General features: G+C 29.8%; 1 protein-coding gene across 1 annotated transcript; it reads left to right on the top strand.

Annotated features, from left to right (window-relative positions):
- The first annotated feature begins 4,049 nt into the window (after positions 1-4,049).
- LOC114192601 (protein FANTASTIC FOUR 2-like) lies at positions 4,050-5,324 on the top strand. Its single transcript, XM_028082379.1, has one exon. The coding sequence runs from the start codon at positions 4,221-4,223 to the stop codon at positions 5,073-5,075; it is 855 nt and encodes a 284-aa protein (XP_027938180.1). The 5' UTR covers positions 4,050-4,220; the 3' UTR covers positions 5,076-5,324.
- Positions 5,325-14,664: the final 9,340 nt, after the last annotated feature.

Genomic DNA, 14,664 nt, shown 5'->3' with positions numbered 1-14,664 from the left:
GGTCTTTCCGTAAAACGGTTAGCAAGTATGAAAAAAGTGAAAGTTGCAATCTTTATAGGAAATGGTCAAGCCATGGCCTCAATCACCGTCATTTCTCCAAATGGAGTTTTCAATACCAGATTTTTAATCCACCAAAACCTTCTCTTGATCACTCACACCAATCTTTTCTTAGTGGTTGCACCCAACAGTACAACGACTAAAGCGAGGTTCCAAAACATGTCAAGGACCAAAACAGTAGAGTACCCGCATTCACCACCATTGTCAAATTGACGACATGCACAGCCATAGAAAGAGGGAGGCACACCGACACGGTGGTGCAACGGAACACGGGACTATTAATTGTGGTGGTGGCGTTGATATAACAACTTAGTCTTGTGAAATTCCATTTAGTTTCTTATTGAAGATAAATAAATAAATAGAGTGGTGTGTAAAATAATTTCAAATGAACCAATGAAGAAAATATTAAACCTTTGTTCTTCAACTTGTGTGGGATTAACTCCTTTAGTAAAACTCTATAACACATTAAATTTAAAATATGTTTCAACTGATGAAAATATAAAATAACCGTTGATCAACGGCCCTACATCAATTGATTCATGAAAACAGAATACATTGTCTTTCTCCGTGGAAAAAACCAATAATAAAAAAACAAGTGTGCGCTTTAGTAACAGTACTACGTAGGTTTAGGGTTCACGTTCTACTAAAAGTGAAATTTACGGCAAGGTTTTATAACGTTATCCCATGATTGGTCGTTTAGGATGATGAAAGGAGTGTGATGGAGGCATATTCGATGGGGAGGATGTGACCTTTTGGAGAAAGTTTGTATGGCCGCATATATTATTGTCCCCTCTGTGTTTCTCTTCATGTTACTTTTCACTTCCCTGTTTTTCTTTCATTGAATGCTTATTATATGTATATATAGAGGAACTGGTTAAGAAGACATTGTGAGTATGCTGTGCCAAAACCAGCAGGGTATATAGTAGACCCTCTCTTCTTGTCTTGACCAGTTTCATCATTTATGTATAAACGTAAATGAAATTCCTTCACAGACAGCATTGTATATGTCTCAAAACTAATCTTGGTACAGTATATAATTCATGTCTCATTTCATCCTTTGTCTAACCACTAATGCACAGGTTTGAAAACTTAAAGGACGATCGCATAATCACTCACTCTATAATCTTTCCTCAGTTGACCTCTACTATTGAAGCCATCTCATTTTTGTACTCAATTATTCGTAAATGCTTGTAGTAAATTGCTAAAATTTCCGAGTTCAGAGAGGTGAAATGGACATTTATACATGTATAGAGACACTATTGTCAGTATTATGTCTGCGTAAGAAATTAAACGAGAAGAAAAAAAAAAAGTTTACGTTAATGGTGAGAAGTTTTGTGGGTTGCAGAAGTTCACAAGTTCATGAGTTCAAACCCTTTTGTAACCTAATGAATCAATATTGCAATATCATGGAAGGATAATAGTACTAAGGGTTAAATGGGCATTATATGAAAAATCAGTTTTTTTTTTTTTATCTGCAAATGTTATATATGCAACTTGGTCCTTTTGTTTGTGAATTCGTGACTTCTAGAGTGCAAGTGGACAACTTATACTCCATCATACCTCGTACAGTGTGGATGCATTAACACACTGAATTTGTGACAAACTCTCTTTTAGCATTTGCTGATTCCATTTTTTTCACGTAGATTATAATGATGTTAGGGAAGTGTGGGTACAGTTAATTAGTGACCTTCAATGTTGCATGTCGCAAAAATTTGCCCTAGATTGCAATGGAAATGAAAATGGACCTTCAAAAGAGCTTCTTTGTGGTGCCCATCTTCTCGAATGTTCCAAGGCAAAAAAATACAGTCATGTGCCTTTTCCGTACAATTTTAGGTAATTGCTAAATCCAGCTTTGGCCAATGCAAAATCTAGAAACCAGAAAGGACAAAAATAAAATAAAATAAAATAAGTAGTGTAATAAAACGTCATTTCCTCTGGCCACAGCAATTCAATATAAACAAAATGCTGATGCCTTAGCACATTTATTAAGAAAACTAAAATAACAAAATTTATTAAATATTATTATTTTGAAATAGTAAAATTTTATTTCATAAATATATATACCTTTTTAGGTCATTTAGAAGTATTAATAAAATCATAATTAATGTTCTGTTTAACTACTAATTAATATTTATAAAACACTCATTGTCAATACCCTAATTAAAGAAGACATATGCCAATCAATACTTATTTTGGGTGAATTTATTTTATGCACTTTCAATACAAAATATTTAACATTATATCAACAAGTTTATCATATATGACAATGTGATTAGATGATAATTATAAAGTTATTTTGTTCTCTTTTTAGGAACCAACAACAGAGTATAAATTTAAAAAAACTGAATTTTTTATTTAAAAATATTAGTGTAAGTGAGTATAATTAAATTTTAACATCATAAAAAAGTATAATTTTTAAGAAATTTTCTTTTATTCTTTTCCATAGAACCTTTCAATATTTTAGAATTATTGTTCAATGGAAGAAATAAGAAGAAATATAAGAGGAGTCGGTATCTTCATGATTAAGGATAAAGTAAAGTTGGAGAGACCTCTCTTGGCTTAGAAGACATGAAAATGAATTGTATTCAAAGATTTTATCATCAATATTTTTTTATTACATGTCTAATAACACTCAATTTTAAAAATACAATTAACATTCTCCTCATAATCATATTCTAATTTATTATATAATAGACAGAAAGTAATTGAGGTGAGGCACTGTTTATCTAATCCCTTGGTTCCTTTGGTTTGGTCGGTTGACTTTAAAAACTACCATATAGTGTCTGAATTATATATTCAAGAAAAAGATGAATGGCAACTAAGTGGAGACAACCAAAACCAAAATTTTCAACAAAAACTGAGTGTTGGTTGTTATTTGAATCTCCAAAGGAAAGACATTAACACCAGATTTATTACTACTGCTATTAAGGCTGTCCACATGTTCATTATTCTCTTCCATTGTCTGACTCAGAATGTCAGTAATTGGTTTCTCTAATGGGGGATTGAATTGAGTAAATAAACAACCACTTTGCAACAAAAATGGAGTAGGGAGTGATCAAAATCAGACACACAAGCAGACATATTGTTGAATATCTTCAACTTTAACTTATGTTTTTCTTTTACCTTAATTTGAAAACATAAATTCTAGACCTCTATATGTGAGCTCATATAGGCTATGTTAAAAATGTACCTATCTTTATTAGCATAATCTTACACATGTCCTCGCTTGATTCGCTTCTCTCAACTACCCACTTCATCTCCCTTTTCCTTTATTTTATTCTCTGCATTCATCTCCGACCAATCCTTACCCTTCTAAATTTTTCAGATCCCAAATCCAGTACACACTTTACATTTACACCCACACGTTTCAAGGCTAATTTTGGAACCGTCATAATAATTTTAATTATTATTAGGAGAGTGTTTCTTTATCATATAAAATAAATTCACCACTAAATACCAAGTAGGAATTTGTCAATTTGTAAAACTCTTTCATCTTTGTTATGAGTCATAATCTTAACTAAATCAAGGGACTTGATAAAATTAAATTTATAGGTCTGGACTTAATGTATAAACAATAATGTTTAGTTAAAAGTGCTTAAGTTATCAAGTTAGTGTTCTTAGTATGTCCAACTATCATTTTCTTCTCTAAAATGGGTGATGATATTATGAAACCTGATATAAAAACACACCCACTTCACCATCCAAATTTTAAGAAACGATTTCTTAAATTTTTTGTATTTTTATTTTCAGTAAGAATTAAAAAAATTCCTAATGATATACTTATATTTAAGGAAAATCTTAGGAAGGGAACTCTGTAAAGCATAATTCTGGTGTTCCTAAGTTTGTTTAATTTTTTTAAAAATAATTTTGTGAGTGATGTTGGGACCCTTTCCCACTAGAAAATAATAAAGTTACAAAGTGAGGAGTGGGCAAGTATAGTATATATATACACTCACCCTTTACACTTCTCTTTCATGTCCATTCCTTACTTCTCCATCTCTTTTCTTCATTTCCGAGGAACCCATCTTCTACATGACCCAAAGAAATCGATAACTTTTACTTAATCTCCTCTGTTTTTGGTCAATAACAGAACTCCTCTGTTTCTCCCCTGTTCCTTTGGACACTTCCATTGTGGATAACGCAAAAAAAAAAAGAAAAAAAACATGTCTTACTCAAGTGTGTGTCAAGGGTTACAATCAAGTGTGGAACCCTGCCTTCTGGAACCACGTGTGCTAAAGCTCAAATTGGCTCCACCAGGGTCCAACTCCAACACTCTCCCACACACTCCAAACCATCAACATGGAAACAAAAACTGGAGTTTCCTTCAATCCCTCTCCAACATTTCTCATTGCAAGGAACCAGAAACTGAGAAAGTCTACGTCCACCCTTCTGTTAAGCGCTCGTCTTCAATGCTGAGTGCAAAGAGCTTGGAATTATGCACCGAAAGCTTAGGCTGCGAAACTGGTAGTAATGCCAGTGATGACACCGAACACATGTCTTTATTTTCACCTCAAACTACACCCAGTTTAAGGAGTAACAACACTAACAAAAATTCTGAGTCTAAAAGATTGAACAAACGAGGTAGTAGCACCACCACCTTTCCACCTCCCTTGACTTCGATGGGAGAGGTCAGAGTTAGGTCTCATCGTGAAGATGGTAGGCTTATCTTGGAAGCCGTAACTTCCTCTTCTCCTCAACCCTATTTTGAAGCGGAGCGTGGCAATGGCAGACTCAGGCTTCGACTCTTTGAGTATGATGATGAAGTTGCTGATGATGAAGGCTTGAAGCAAGAAGTAAGTGATGAAGATGAAGAAGAAGAAGAAGAAGAAGAAGAAGTAGAAGTAGAAGAAGAAGATGATGTTGTGGTTGAAGAGGAGTTGGAAGAGTACGTTGGAAATGCTGAGGATGAGATGGGTATGACCAAGTTTATGAGGCCAAGCAGGTGCAAGGAAAGTGGGAATAGAGTCATTTTTGGCGATGGATACTTCGAGCATCCCCCTCTTTCTCTTTGCCTCTGATCATAAATCATTACATGATCTTAGATTATTTATTAATTACGTGATCATAGTCTCTATATTAATCTTAATGTCACATGTGGTGTGGTGTCTGAGGATGTCTGTCACATGGCTATAGTCTGAGAGAGTAGTCAGAGTAGAACTTATATATATATATATATTTTACTATTGGCTTTGATTTTGGTGTTAGGATTTCGGCTTTTATGATTGGAAGTTTGGTGATTGAAATTGCTGAAGGGTAGTTATTATAGTTATTAGTTACATTAGATGTGTTTCTTGGTCTCGTTTCTGTTTTATTTTATTCATTACACTTTTTATGTTTCTAGAATGCTCCCAGGGATAATTCCTTGAGAGGGGGAAAACACTGACGTTGGAACAGACAGAGATACACTTCCAAAAATAATGATAATGAAACAGAAGGGGAGAAAAAGTTGATATTGGTACGTAATTTACTAACTAAACACTGGGACCCAAACCTTAATTCCTCGGATTTGATTAGATATTTGGGTATGGAACCTGTCGGAAATTCAAATTACAGAACTCAGTGGGACAGTACATTTCCTTCTACCTTTCCATAATGGTAGCCAGTTACACAAGTTTCTTTTCATTATTTTAACAAATACTTTTAAATTTAGTTAATGGTAGCTGGAAATATAAAGAAGAGAAACATTAAAGAAGATACATGTGATGGCTTTCATACACAAACAAACATCTTCTTGAAAGTTAGGAGACAGGTATTCGTTGGTATAGTTTGTGGAAATAAACTTTTGTTAGAAATAGCAGTTCACTTTAATCAAACTTTTGCCGAAAAGGGGAGTACTTTAAGTGATCGCAGTCTAATTAATGTTGAAAACTTTTGATGATTTTAGCGAAGCAAGGAGATAAAGAGTGAGTTAAAGGAGAATGAATGGGTTAGGAATGTGTATGTGGAAGAAGACGCGTTTTAAAATAATTTATCGACCACAAAACCCAAAACCTAAAACAAGTTGTTGTGTACGGAACCAGTACCACCATTGCCTAGTAACTATCAAGAGGACGTGGGGACCCAAAAAAACTACTCATTCGTCTTATTTTATTTGTGTTTAAGGTTTTCTTACATATTTTATAAAAAACAATAAATAAGTTGGCGGGTGCAAGTATTTTTTAAAATATCTATGCACTTTGTAAATAGTTAAGATATTAAATTGTTTTCGTACTTAATTTGTTTGCAATTTTCAATATTCTTTTTCACTCATTTGTTTATATTGAAATGAAATTGTAATTATTACCTTAAATAAGTAAATCTTAGTTAAATTGAGAAATTTATAAAAAAAAAATTAAAATAAAATGGAGAGAATAACATGAACTAACTTCTTCACGTAGTGTCATCCACTATATGGTCCTATGATCTTTCCACGCTAAAGAATTACTTTTCCAGGTTAGATATATTTTATACTTTAAAATTGAATTTACAAGAATTTTCAGTTCAACTCAAGAGTGAATGTGTAGACTTTATCATTTTTTTTCTCATAAGTATAGTTTATGAGGATCATAAAACTTCTTTTAGACTAATTTAACTTGGCCGGAAAACAAGACTATGGTGACTAATATATTAAGAATAGTCAAATCTAAAATGTGTAGAATGATGCTGACAAATGTTTAAGTCAACTTAAACACTCTTTTAAAGTAATAAAGAGTTAGTAATTTGTTTGTTTGGGTTTTGTTTTTTTTTTCTTTAAAAAAAATGATTTTTTTTTTATATTTTTTATTGTAATCTTTACACAATTACTTAGCGATGTCAAAATGAAATTAAATCCATTAGTTAACTTGACCATTGAGGCTTATTTAAGTCGGTAAAAATTCAGTTTTTTTTTTTTAATTTAGGTCAACCTTAACCTAATTCATATAATTTACGGGTGAACAAAGTTTAATTCAGATTAAAAGTGAATTGACTAGGAATTTATTAACAATAATTTTTTATCATTTTTTTATTATGTTTATAAGTTCTTTTATTATAATTATTTATTACTTATAATAATATATATTGACAATTTAATTTTTTAAATATTAAAATATTGTTGAATAATGTTGAAATAGTTTGTCTACTTGTCAAATTATATAGATCGATACTTAAATTTTTAATTATTATTTTTATAATAATGTTTGATAAAATAAACAAACATTACGGTTGTAATTTTATAAAAAAGAAAAAGTCAAGTCAATTTATTTTAATTGTGGTGTGATAAATGTATAAAATAAATTAAAAGAACAAAAATTTAAAATTACGTCAATACACTTAATCTAGTGACCTGTGATGGACGAAATTGGATATGAAATTAGATTACAAATTTTTAGCTCACATAAAGAATGAGTGTGGTTGTAACGAGGGTTGGGTGTCTTTGATATTCTTAAAGGTAGTTTGAATTTTGGTTTGAAGTTTGATGCGAAGAAATGAGGAAGATGGTGGGAAGAGAGAGAAGGCGATGAGGTTGGGTATGACATTCCTTAAGAGAGGAAGTGAGAGGTTAATCGTGGAGTGTGGGTATCCATACATTAAGGTGTTTTGGGGAGTGAAACGCAATTTTCAATCCTCACATGCATCATTTTGTCCCAAACATCATGTGCTTTAGGAACCTTGTTTGTGAGGTATATAGGTCCTTTAAGCACATATTCTCTCACCATATCATGTCACACCAACAAAAATCTTGGCCCAAATCACCATGTCCCCTAATTTTAATGTCACATGGAGGTACTAATGCTAATATCTCCAAAAGATAATTTAAAGAGGAAAGTGACTCCACCCCCATTTTCCCTTTTAATCTTTTCCCCTCTTCTTCGATTCGCTACTTACTGTCTTACCCATCTTCAAATTCATCCAACCAATCACCCACACGTGGGACCTTTTTCAGTGCTCAAAGATCAGATTCATGCACATGGAGCCTTCTGCTCTTCCTCTTCTGGCATCACTTAAATTCTAATCACAATTTTTGTCTACACCAAATCCAGGTTTCAATTTCGGGATGCTATTAGCGTACATTTGTTGCTGTTTGGTATTTGGGAATCATGATTCATGATGTTTGTACTTGCACCTAGGTTGTTGTATTAAGGAAACCAATTTTACTTTATTAACATGAAGTAGGGTATCTAGGATTAAATCCTAATCAGTTTTTATCTACGACTGCATACGTTGCATCGATGCTACTAAGATTTGATCGAGAAATGAATGAGTCTATATTCTTCCCCTGTTTGTACTAATTTGTGTACACTGTGGTTGATAGGCTTTTGATTTTGAAGCAGTAAAGAAAGAGATTTTTAACTAATGCGTATTTGGGCCACCTAGTGCTTGACAAACTTCACTTTTTTTCTTTAATTAATGAAGTCGTTGATGATAAATAAACGTTAATCATAATGTCAAGTTGTTTACTCCAAAATGAAAATGTTATTCGTTTCCAAAATTACATTATCGGTGGCAAAGTGGGCGAGTTCGTTTTGATAGGCCCGTTTGTAGGTTGTCAAAATGGAGTGGGTCGAATTGAAAATTTCAATCTGTCAGTCTATTTTGACTCGGTCCGTCACTCAGTCTGTTAGTCTGTCAAAATGGAGTGGGTCAGGTTGAAAATTTCAATCTATCAGTACGTTTTGATTCGGTCCGTCACCCAGTTTGTCAACCCGTTAAAATGAAGCAAGCTGGGTTAAAAATTTTAAATCATCAGTCTGTTTTGACTCGGCCCACCAAACTGGCAGGCCAAAGACAGATCAATCTTCTCTTGACCTGCTGCCCCATTTTTATTATTATTTTTTTAAAATTAATAATAATTAAAAAGATTAAATTTTTCATATTATATTTGTATAAAGATGTAAATATGCAATACTATTATAATTTAAATCATTAACACTTACAAATTAAGTTCCAATTATTAGTTATAATCTAATAATTTAACATGTAGATGTACTAATTATTTTAATTTATCCAATTAAAAAGTATTAATTGATCAATTAAAAGCTTAGAAAGTATTTATACAATTAAATATGTTTTAAATATTCATTTACAAGTATATATACAAATAAATTGTTATAAATAAAAATTTTTAAAAAATTAAAATAAACTAAAATAAAATATTTAAAAAAATGTGGTGGGTCACCCGCTAGTCAACTGTCCTGTGATGGAGGGTTACAATTCTTGAGTCATTTTTCAGTGATGGGTAGGATTGTTTTTTGTAAGTCAAGGACGGGTCAGACTAAAATGGACCATCTGGCCTAACATCCTTAAATTACATTTCAAAATATTTGTCAAACATGATAGAAATGGTGTTATATGTTATAAGCATGTTTAATACATTTCTTTAGTACGTGTTTATAAAAATTGTTCAATGATTTTTCTTAATTATATTTTCTTTAATATAATTTCAATATTTATTTAAAAAAGTCAATATAATTCTTTCTTACATTAACGTTAACAGAATAATTAACAAAATGATATAAAAAAATTTCACTCGTGAAAACACAAATATATCACTCTAATATAATAGAAGGACCACATTTAAAAAATAGTGAACAATTGCTATGAATATTTAGGATAAAGAGAAATATTAAATCATATAAAAAGTATATATATTTTATTCTTAACAACATTAATTTTCTATCCAATGAATTTATAAAGTTGTTTTACTAATTTATTTGACCTTAGAAATCAATATTCAATAATGATGAAAACAAGTTTGTGTTTCAAATAAAAAATTTAGAGAAAATTCATTTTTAAATATAATTTTTAAGTAAGAAATTTGAAAATATTTTAAAATTACATAAATTTATGAGAATAACTCAATTATTAAAAAAAATAACAATTTAAAATTATTGATATTATCTCATCTTTAAAGTTTATGTATGATCTTAGTCTAATATTGATTATGATATTATAGATTACGTTAAGACATCATTTAGTCGATTGAAATTGAATGTCATTGACTCAACATTATTTTATCGATTCATGTTATGAAAGTTTCTTTCATATTAAAATTAATCGTATTTATTTTTTAGCCAACATCAAGTAAAAATAAATTTTGAGTAAGTTTTAGTGACAAAAAAATTTCTTATTACGTGAAATTTTGTACAAATTTTGAAAAAAAAATAACTTTGATCAACATTATTCTGTGGTATTTTTAAATTATTAAATATTGATTAATGTTAAACAATATTTGTATTTAGTAAGAATTTAAAATTTAATAAAACATTTAAAAACTAAACAAATAAAAATAAAAATAATTGAAATTTAATGAATTTAAAATGGTAAAACATTTCCTCCAGAGATATTCACCATCATTACACATAATCTGATGAGCCATGTCAAAAGACTGTGAACAGATAATGGCATCCCATGCTTTGCCATTAGATCCGTAGCCAAAAGACAGTACCTTGATGTTGATGAATATTGTGGAACATTGCTCCTATCTCAAAAATAATATCTTCAAATCCGGATAAATATTATATCTTAATCGGGATATTTTTTTCTCTTTTACACGTTTTCAACATTATATCTATTTATGTATCCATACAACTTAATCGTGATAAATATTATTACCTAAACTTTAAATTTGACTTAATTATACACCATCAATTTATATAGTCAAACTTATACTATATTTTCAATATATTTTTCCACCTCAAGAATTGGATAGCAACTTAATAATAATTTATGATTTTTTTTTTCTTTTACTCTTTATATATATATATTAAGTAAAGTCTTTTAAAAATGTGATGATTTTTTTAAAAATATTTGTACAATTATAAAACCGAATTTTGTACAAATATTTTCAAAAAATCTTCTCAATAAAAATATAGATTTTGATTATCCTTGAATGTAGTCGGTGTGTTTTAAAAAATGTCACCATATTATTATAGGTTTCATTTTTTCTTAAAAACATATCACATTAGGCAATGTAAAATCGTATTTTTGCACTAGTGCATTTGAAAAACTCCTTTGTTTTGTTAAAATATTCTCTAAGTTATTTTTCATTTTATCATACATTTAATTATACTTTTGTTTTTATTCTGTGTGATTTCATTTAATGATTTATCAAATTGTTTCTAAAACACATATTTGATCATTTATATTATTTTTTCGATATTTTTGTTTGTTATTTAACTTTATCATGTAGAATCTTGTTTTGATATTTTTTATATAATTATTTTTAATTTCTAACTCGGTATCATAAGTGTAATTTGATCACTACAATTGTATAATGAAATTTCATTTACTATAATATAATAATTTAATGTCATTGTCATAAATCTTATTTATTACCATCCAACATATATTAAAGTTCAAAAAACAATATATATATATATATATGCTAAATTTCAATTATTACTACTTTAATTTTTGTTTTTCGTGTGATTTCGTTCAAGTGGTGTATAATAATTTGTATTGGTGTATAAAATAAGAGATTTCATTAGAATTTAAAAGTTTAAAGTAAAAAGATATTTAAAATATTTTTTAATTTGAATATCCATTTTTCTTTTATAATGTTAAAAATATTTTTAAATTTTATCAATGTTGTTTCACTAAAGTTTGATCTCTATTTTTCTTTCATAATTTTTAAAATATTTTAAAATTTTATCAACTTTGTTTTATTAAGTTTGATCTCTATTTTTCATTTATAATTTTAAAATATTTTTAAATTTTATTAACTTTGTTTGATCTCTATTTTTCATTTATAATTTTAAAATATTTTTAAATTTTAATAATTTTGTTTAATTAACATTGATAATTTAATAAATGTTTTTTATTCGCATAAATTTGTTTAGTACTCTAATTTGAAACGTATACAATTATAATTTTTTTTTAAATATTTGATATTGAAGAAACTAAAATACTCATTTTCATATTGAATATTAATAAATATTATGTTTTTCTTACCGTAATATTTTATTATTTTATAGAAATTAATTAATTAATATTAGAACAATAAGAAAATGGATATAAACACGAGTATTGGTATTGTAACATCTTTTTTTTTTTCACTTTCATAAGTTACACAGCTAGAGAATAATTTTATTATCTCAAATAATTACTAAAAACTAAATCGTCAACTACTTCTTTTAAATCTCTAATAATAAGGAAGATTAATGTCTTACATCATGATACTTTATTAGTTTTGCAATATTGAAAAAAAATAATAATAATAAAATCTCTAAGACTACCTTGAGCATCAAGCGATCTTACCTAACACCTATATGATGATTTGTTCTCATATAAAATACAATCATCATAGGTGGAAACAACCAATGTAAGGGTAATCTAACTAAACAACGTAAAACCTCAATCTTGAAACAAAATTCACAAATTGTTTAAAATCTCAAAATATTTGAAAATATAACTATTTTCAAGAATATTTCTCCTTCTTAAAAGTAAAACACATAGAAGTTTACCAAATAGATTCCTAAGAAATAGAAGTGAATCATAAAAGATACTTTAAAACCTTGTATTTCATTGCTAAAGTTTTCCCTAGATGACTTTCACACATCTTATTTCTAACTAAGAAAATGAAACTTGTTTCAAAAAATCATGGTTTTTAACAAAATCTAAACTTTTAAAATTTAAAAACCATTTATAGAAGATTAAATATATAGAACAAATACTACACACAATCATTGCTCTTTCGAGCAGCTTCCCTAGCCAAATGAAACACATCGCTCTTCTAAGCAACCTCCCCAACCAAATGGAACGCAACGCTCTTCTGAGTGTAACACCCCAATTTTGGGATGTCACGGATAGTTAGAAAATGAACGCATTTGACGAAAAAGGATTATCCTTGAAAATATACTAAAAAAAACTTTTAATTTAATTTAAATTACATAATTCCAAATGTCACTTTGTCAAAAACTTCCAATAACATTTGCGGATAAAAGAAAATTACATAATTTTTAGTATTTGATTTAAAACAACTAAATATATTATAAAAACTCTCGAGCCAACCCCAGCCTCTCATCAATCTACTCCATGTCAAGATTATTTGCAATATCATATGTTCCCGTATAACACACACGTTATACGATCATCGCACATACAACAAACACACAAACAAACAAATAGGGGTAAGCCAACCATAAACAATGATATTTATAAAAGAAATTCATAAATAAAACATGTCCAATGATACTCAACGTCGCATTTAAGTAACACTTAAGCATTATGATCACAATCAATCCTTTTTTTGAACACACAACCCTAAAATCCAAACAATCATACCAAACCAAACATAGCATCACATTCATCTAAAATCTTCAAACATAGTGATCATAATAAATCTTTGATTTTTCGCGGCCTCTCACCCCACAACAACATCTAGTGTCCCACTAACGCAGCCAGACTATCTCCCTTATTCCTCAAGGAATTATGAGTAAAAACGTTGATGCATCGCACATCGGACACTATACTCGCAACGAGCCGAAATAAGATAAAACATCTTTCTCCTCCCCACTGCTTCACACAAGCGAGAGGGTACAACACTCGAACCAATCATCTACCACTGGTTCACACAGGCGAAGAGGACCCATTTCCACTGCTTCACACAGGCGAAAGAGTCTTCACTGGGTTCCTAGGTATGAAAAACCTTACACAATATTTAATTCCACCAAGAGTTCTCAACAAGGCAAAATATTCCCAACATGCAACCCATGAGAATTACATATTGCCAATAAAATATACACCATCACATCATGCATGGGAAATAAACCATAACATAAACCCATCAACTTATCAAATAATACATTCATACAATGAATCCAACGAGTGACATTCATCTAAACATAGTATAACATCACACTCAAATAATTATCCTCAAATTGTCGCTTAAACTACATAACCATGCAACCCATACAAACCAAGAAAAACCACTAATCACATAACTCATTTATTCACATCACCATGAATCACAGCCTTGCACACCTCCATGCCTCAACCTCACTTACATCTCTCTCTCTTGAAAACAACTAATTCCTATAATTTTATCCAATCCAACTTAACAACACATTATGCAAACAATTTGGGATTTTAAAAATAAAACTGCAACTTGTGTAAAACTCCAAAAATTATGTATTTATATTCAAATTAAAGATGATTGAATCAAGAAACAAATGCAACAAAAACCAACTTAATTGAATAACTATAGAGAAAGTTATGCACCAAACAAGCAACAAAGGTCAATGTTGTCAACAACCAAACTACAAGGACCTTGCGATAAAAACTGGTCTCACTATAGAGCTCCGATTCAAGATCCTACCGGTCAAAGTCAAGAACCATGTGTTAAAGATCAACTGTTAAAATTTCAGCTTGATCCAACGATTAACGAAGTAGGAACCTTCATTTTACGAAAAGTGTGCAGTGTAGAAAAATGGATAGTGTCTCAAAACGAGATAAAGAAAAGGAAAGGTGGCTGCACAAAAATAAATAGCTCACGTACAAGCAAGTGTTCCATCAATCCTTGACTTCATTGAAATATAAAATCATGTACTGCACCCACATTAGTATGCATGATATCAAAAAGAAGAAAGAGGAAAGCTAATAACTCTGCACCACATTCACGTAAATAAAAAAGGAGAGATAGAAAAGTTA

This window comes from Vigna unguiculata, chromosome 7, assembly GCF_004118075.2.
Source record: "Vigna unguiculata cultivar IT97K-499-35 chromosome 7, ASM411807v1, whole genome shotgun sequence".
Lineage (NCBI taxonomy): Eukaryota > Viridiplantae > Streptophyta > Magnoliopsida > Fabales > Fabaceae > Vigna > Vigna unguiculata.
Note: the sequence above shows the minus strand (reverse complement) of the source record. Positions and strands in the feature narration are given on the sequence as shown.

What these genes read in the sequence shown, in the direction of transcription:
- LOC114192601 (XM_028082379.1), top strand. Translation starts at nt 4,221, where the DNA reads ATGTCTTACTCAAGTGTGTGTCAAGGGTTACAATCAAGTGTGGAACCC.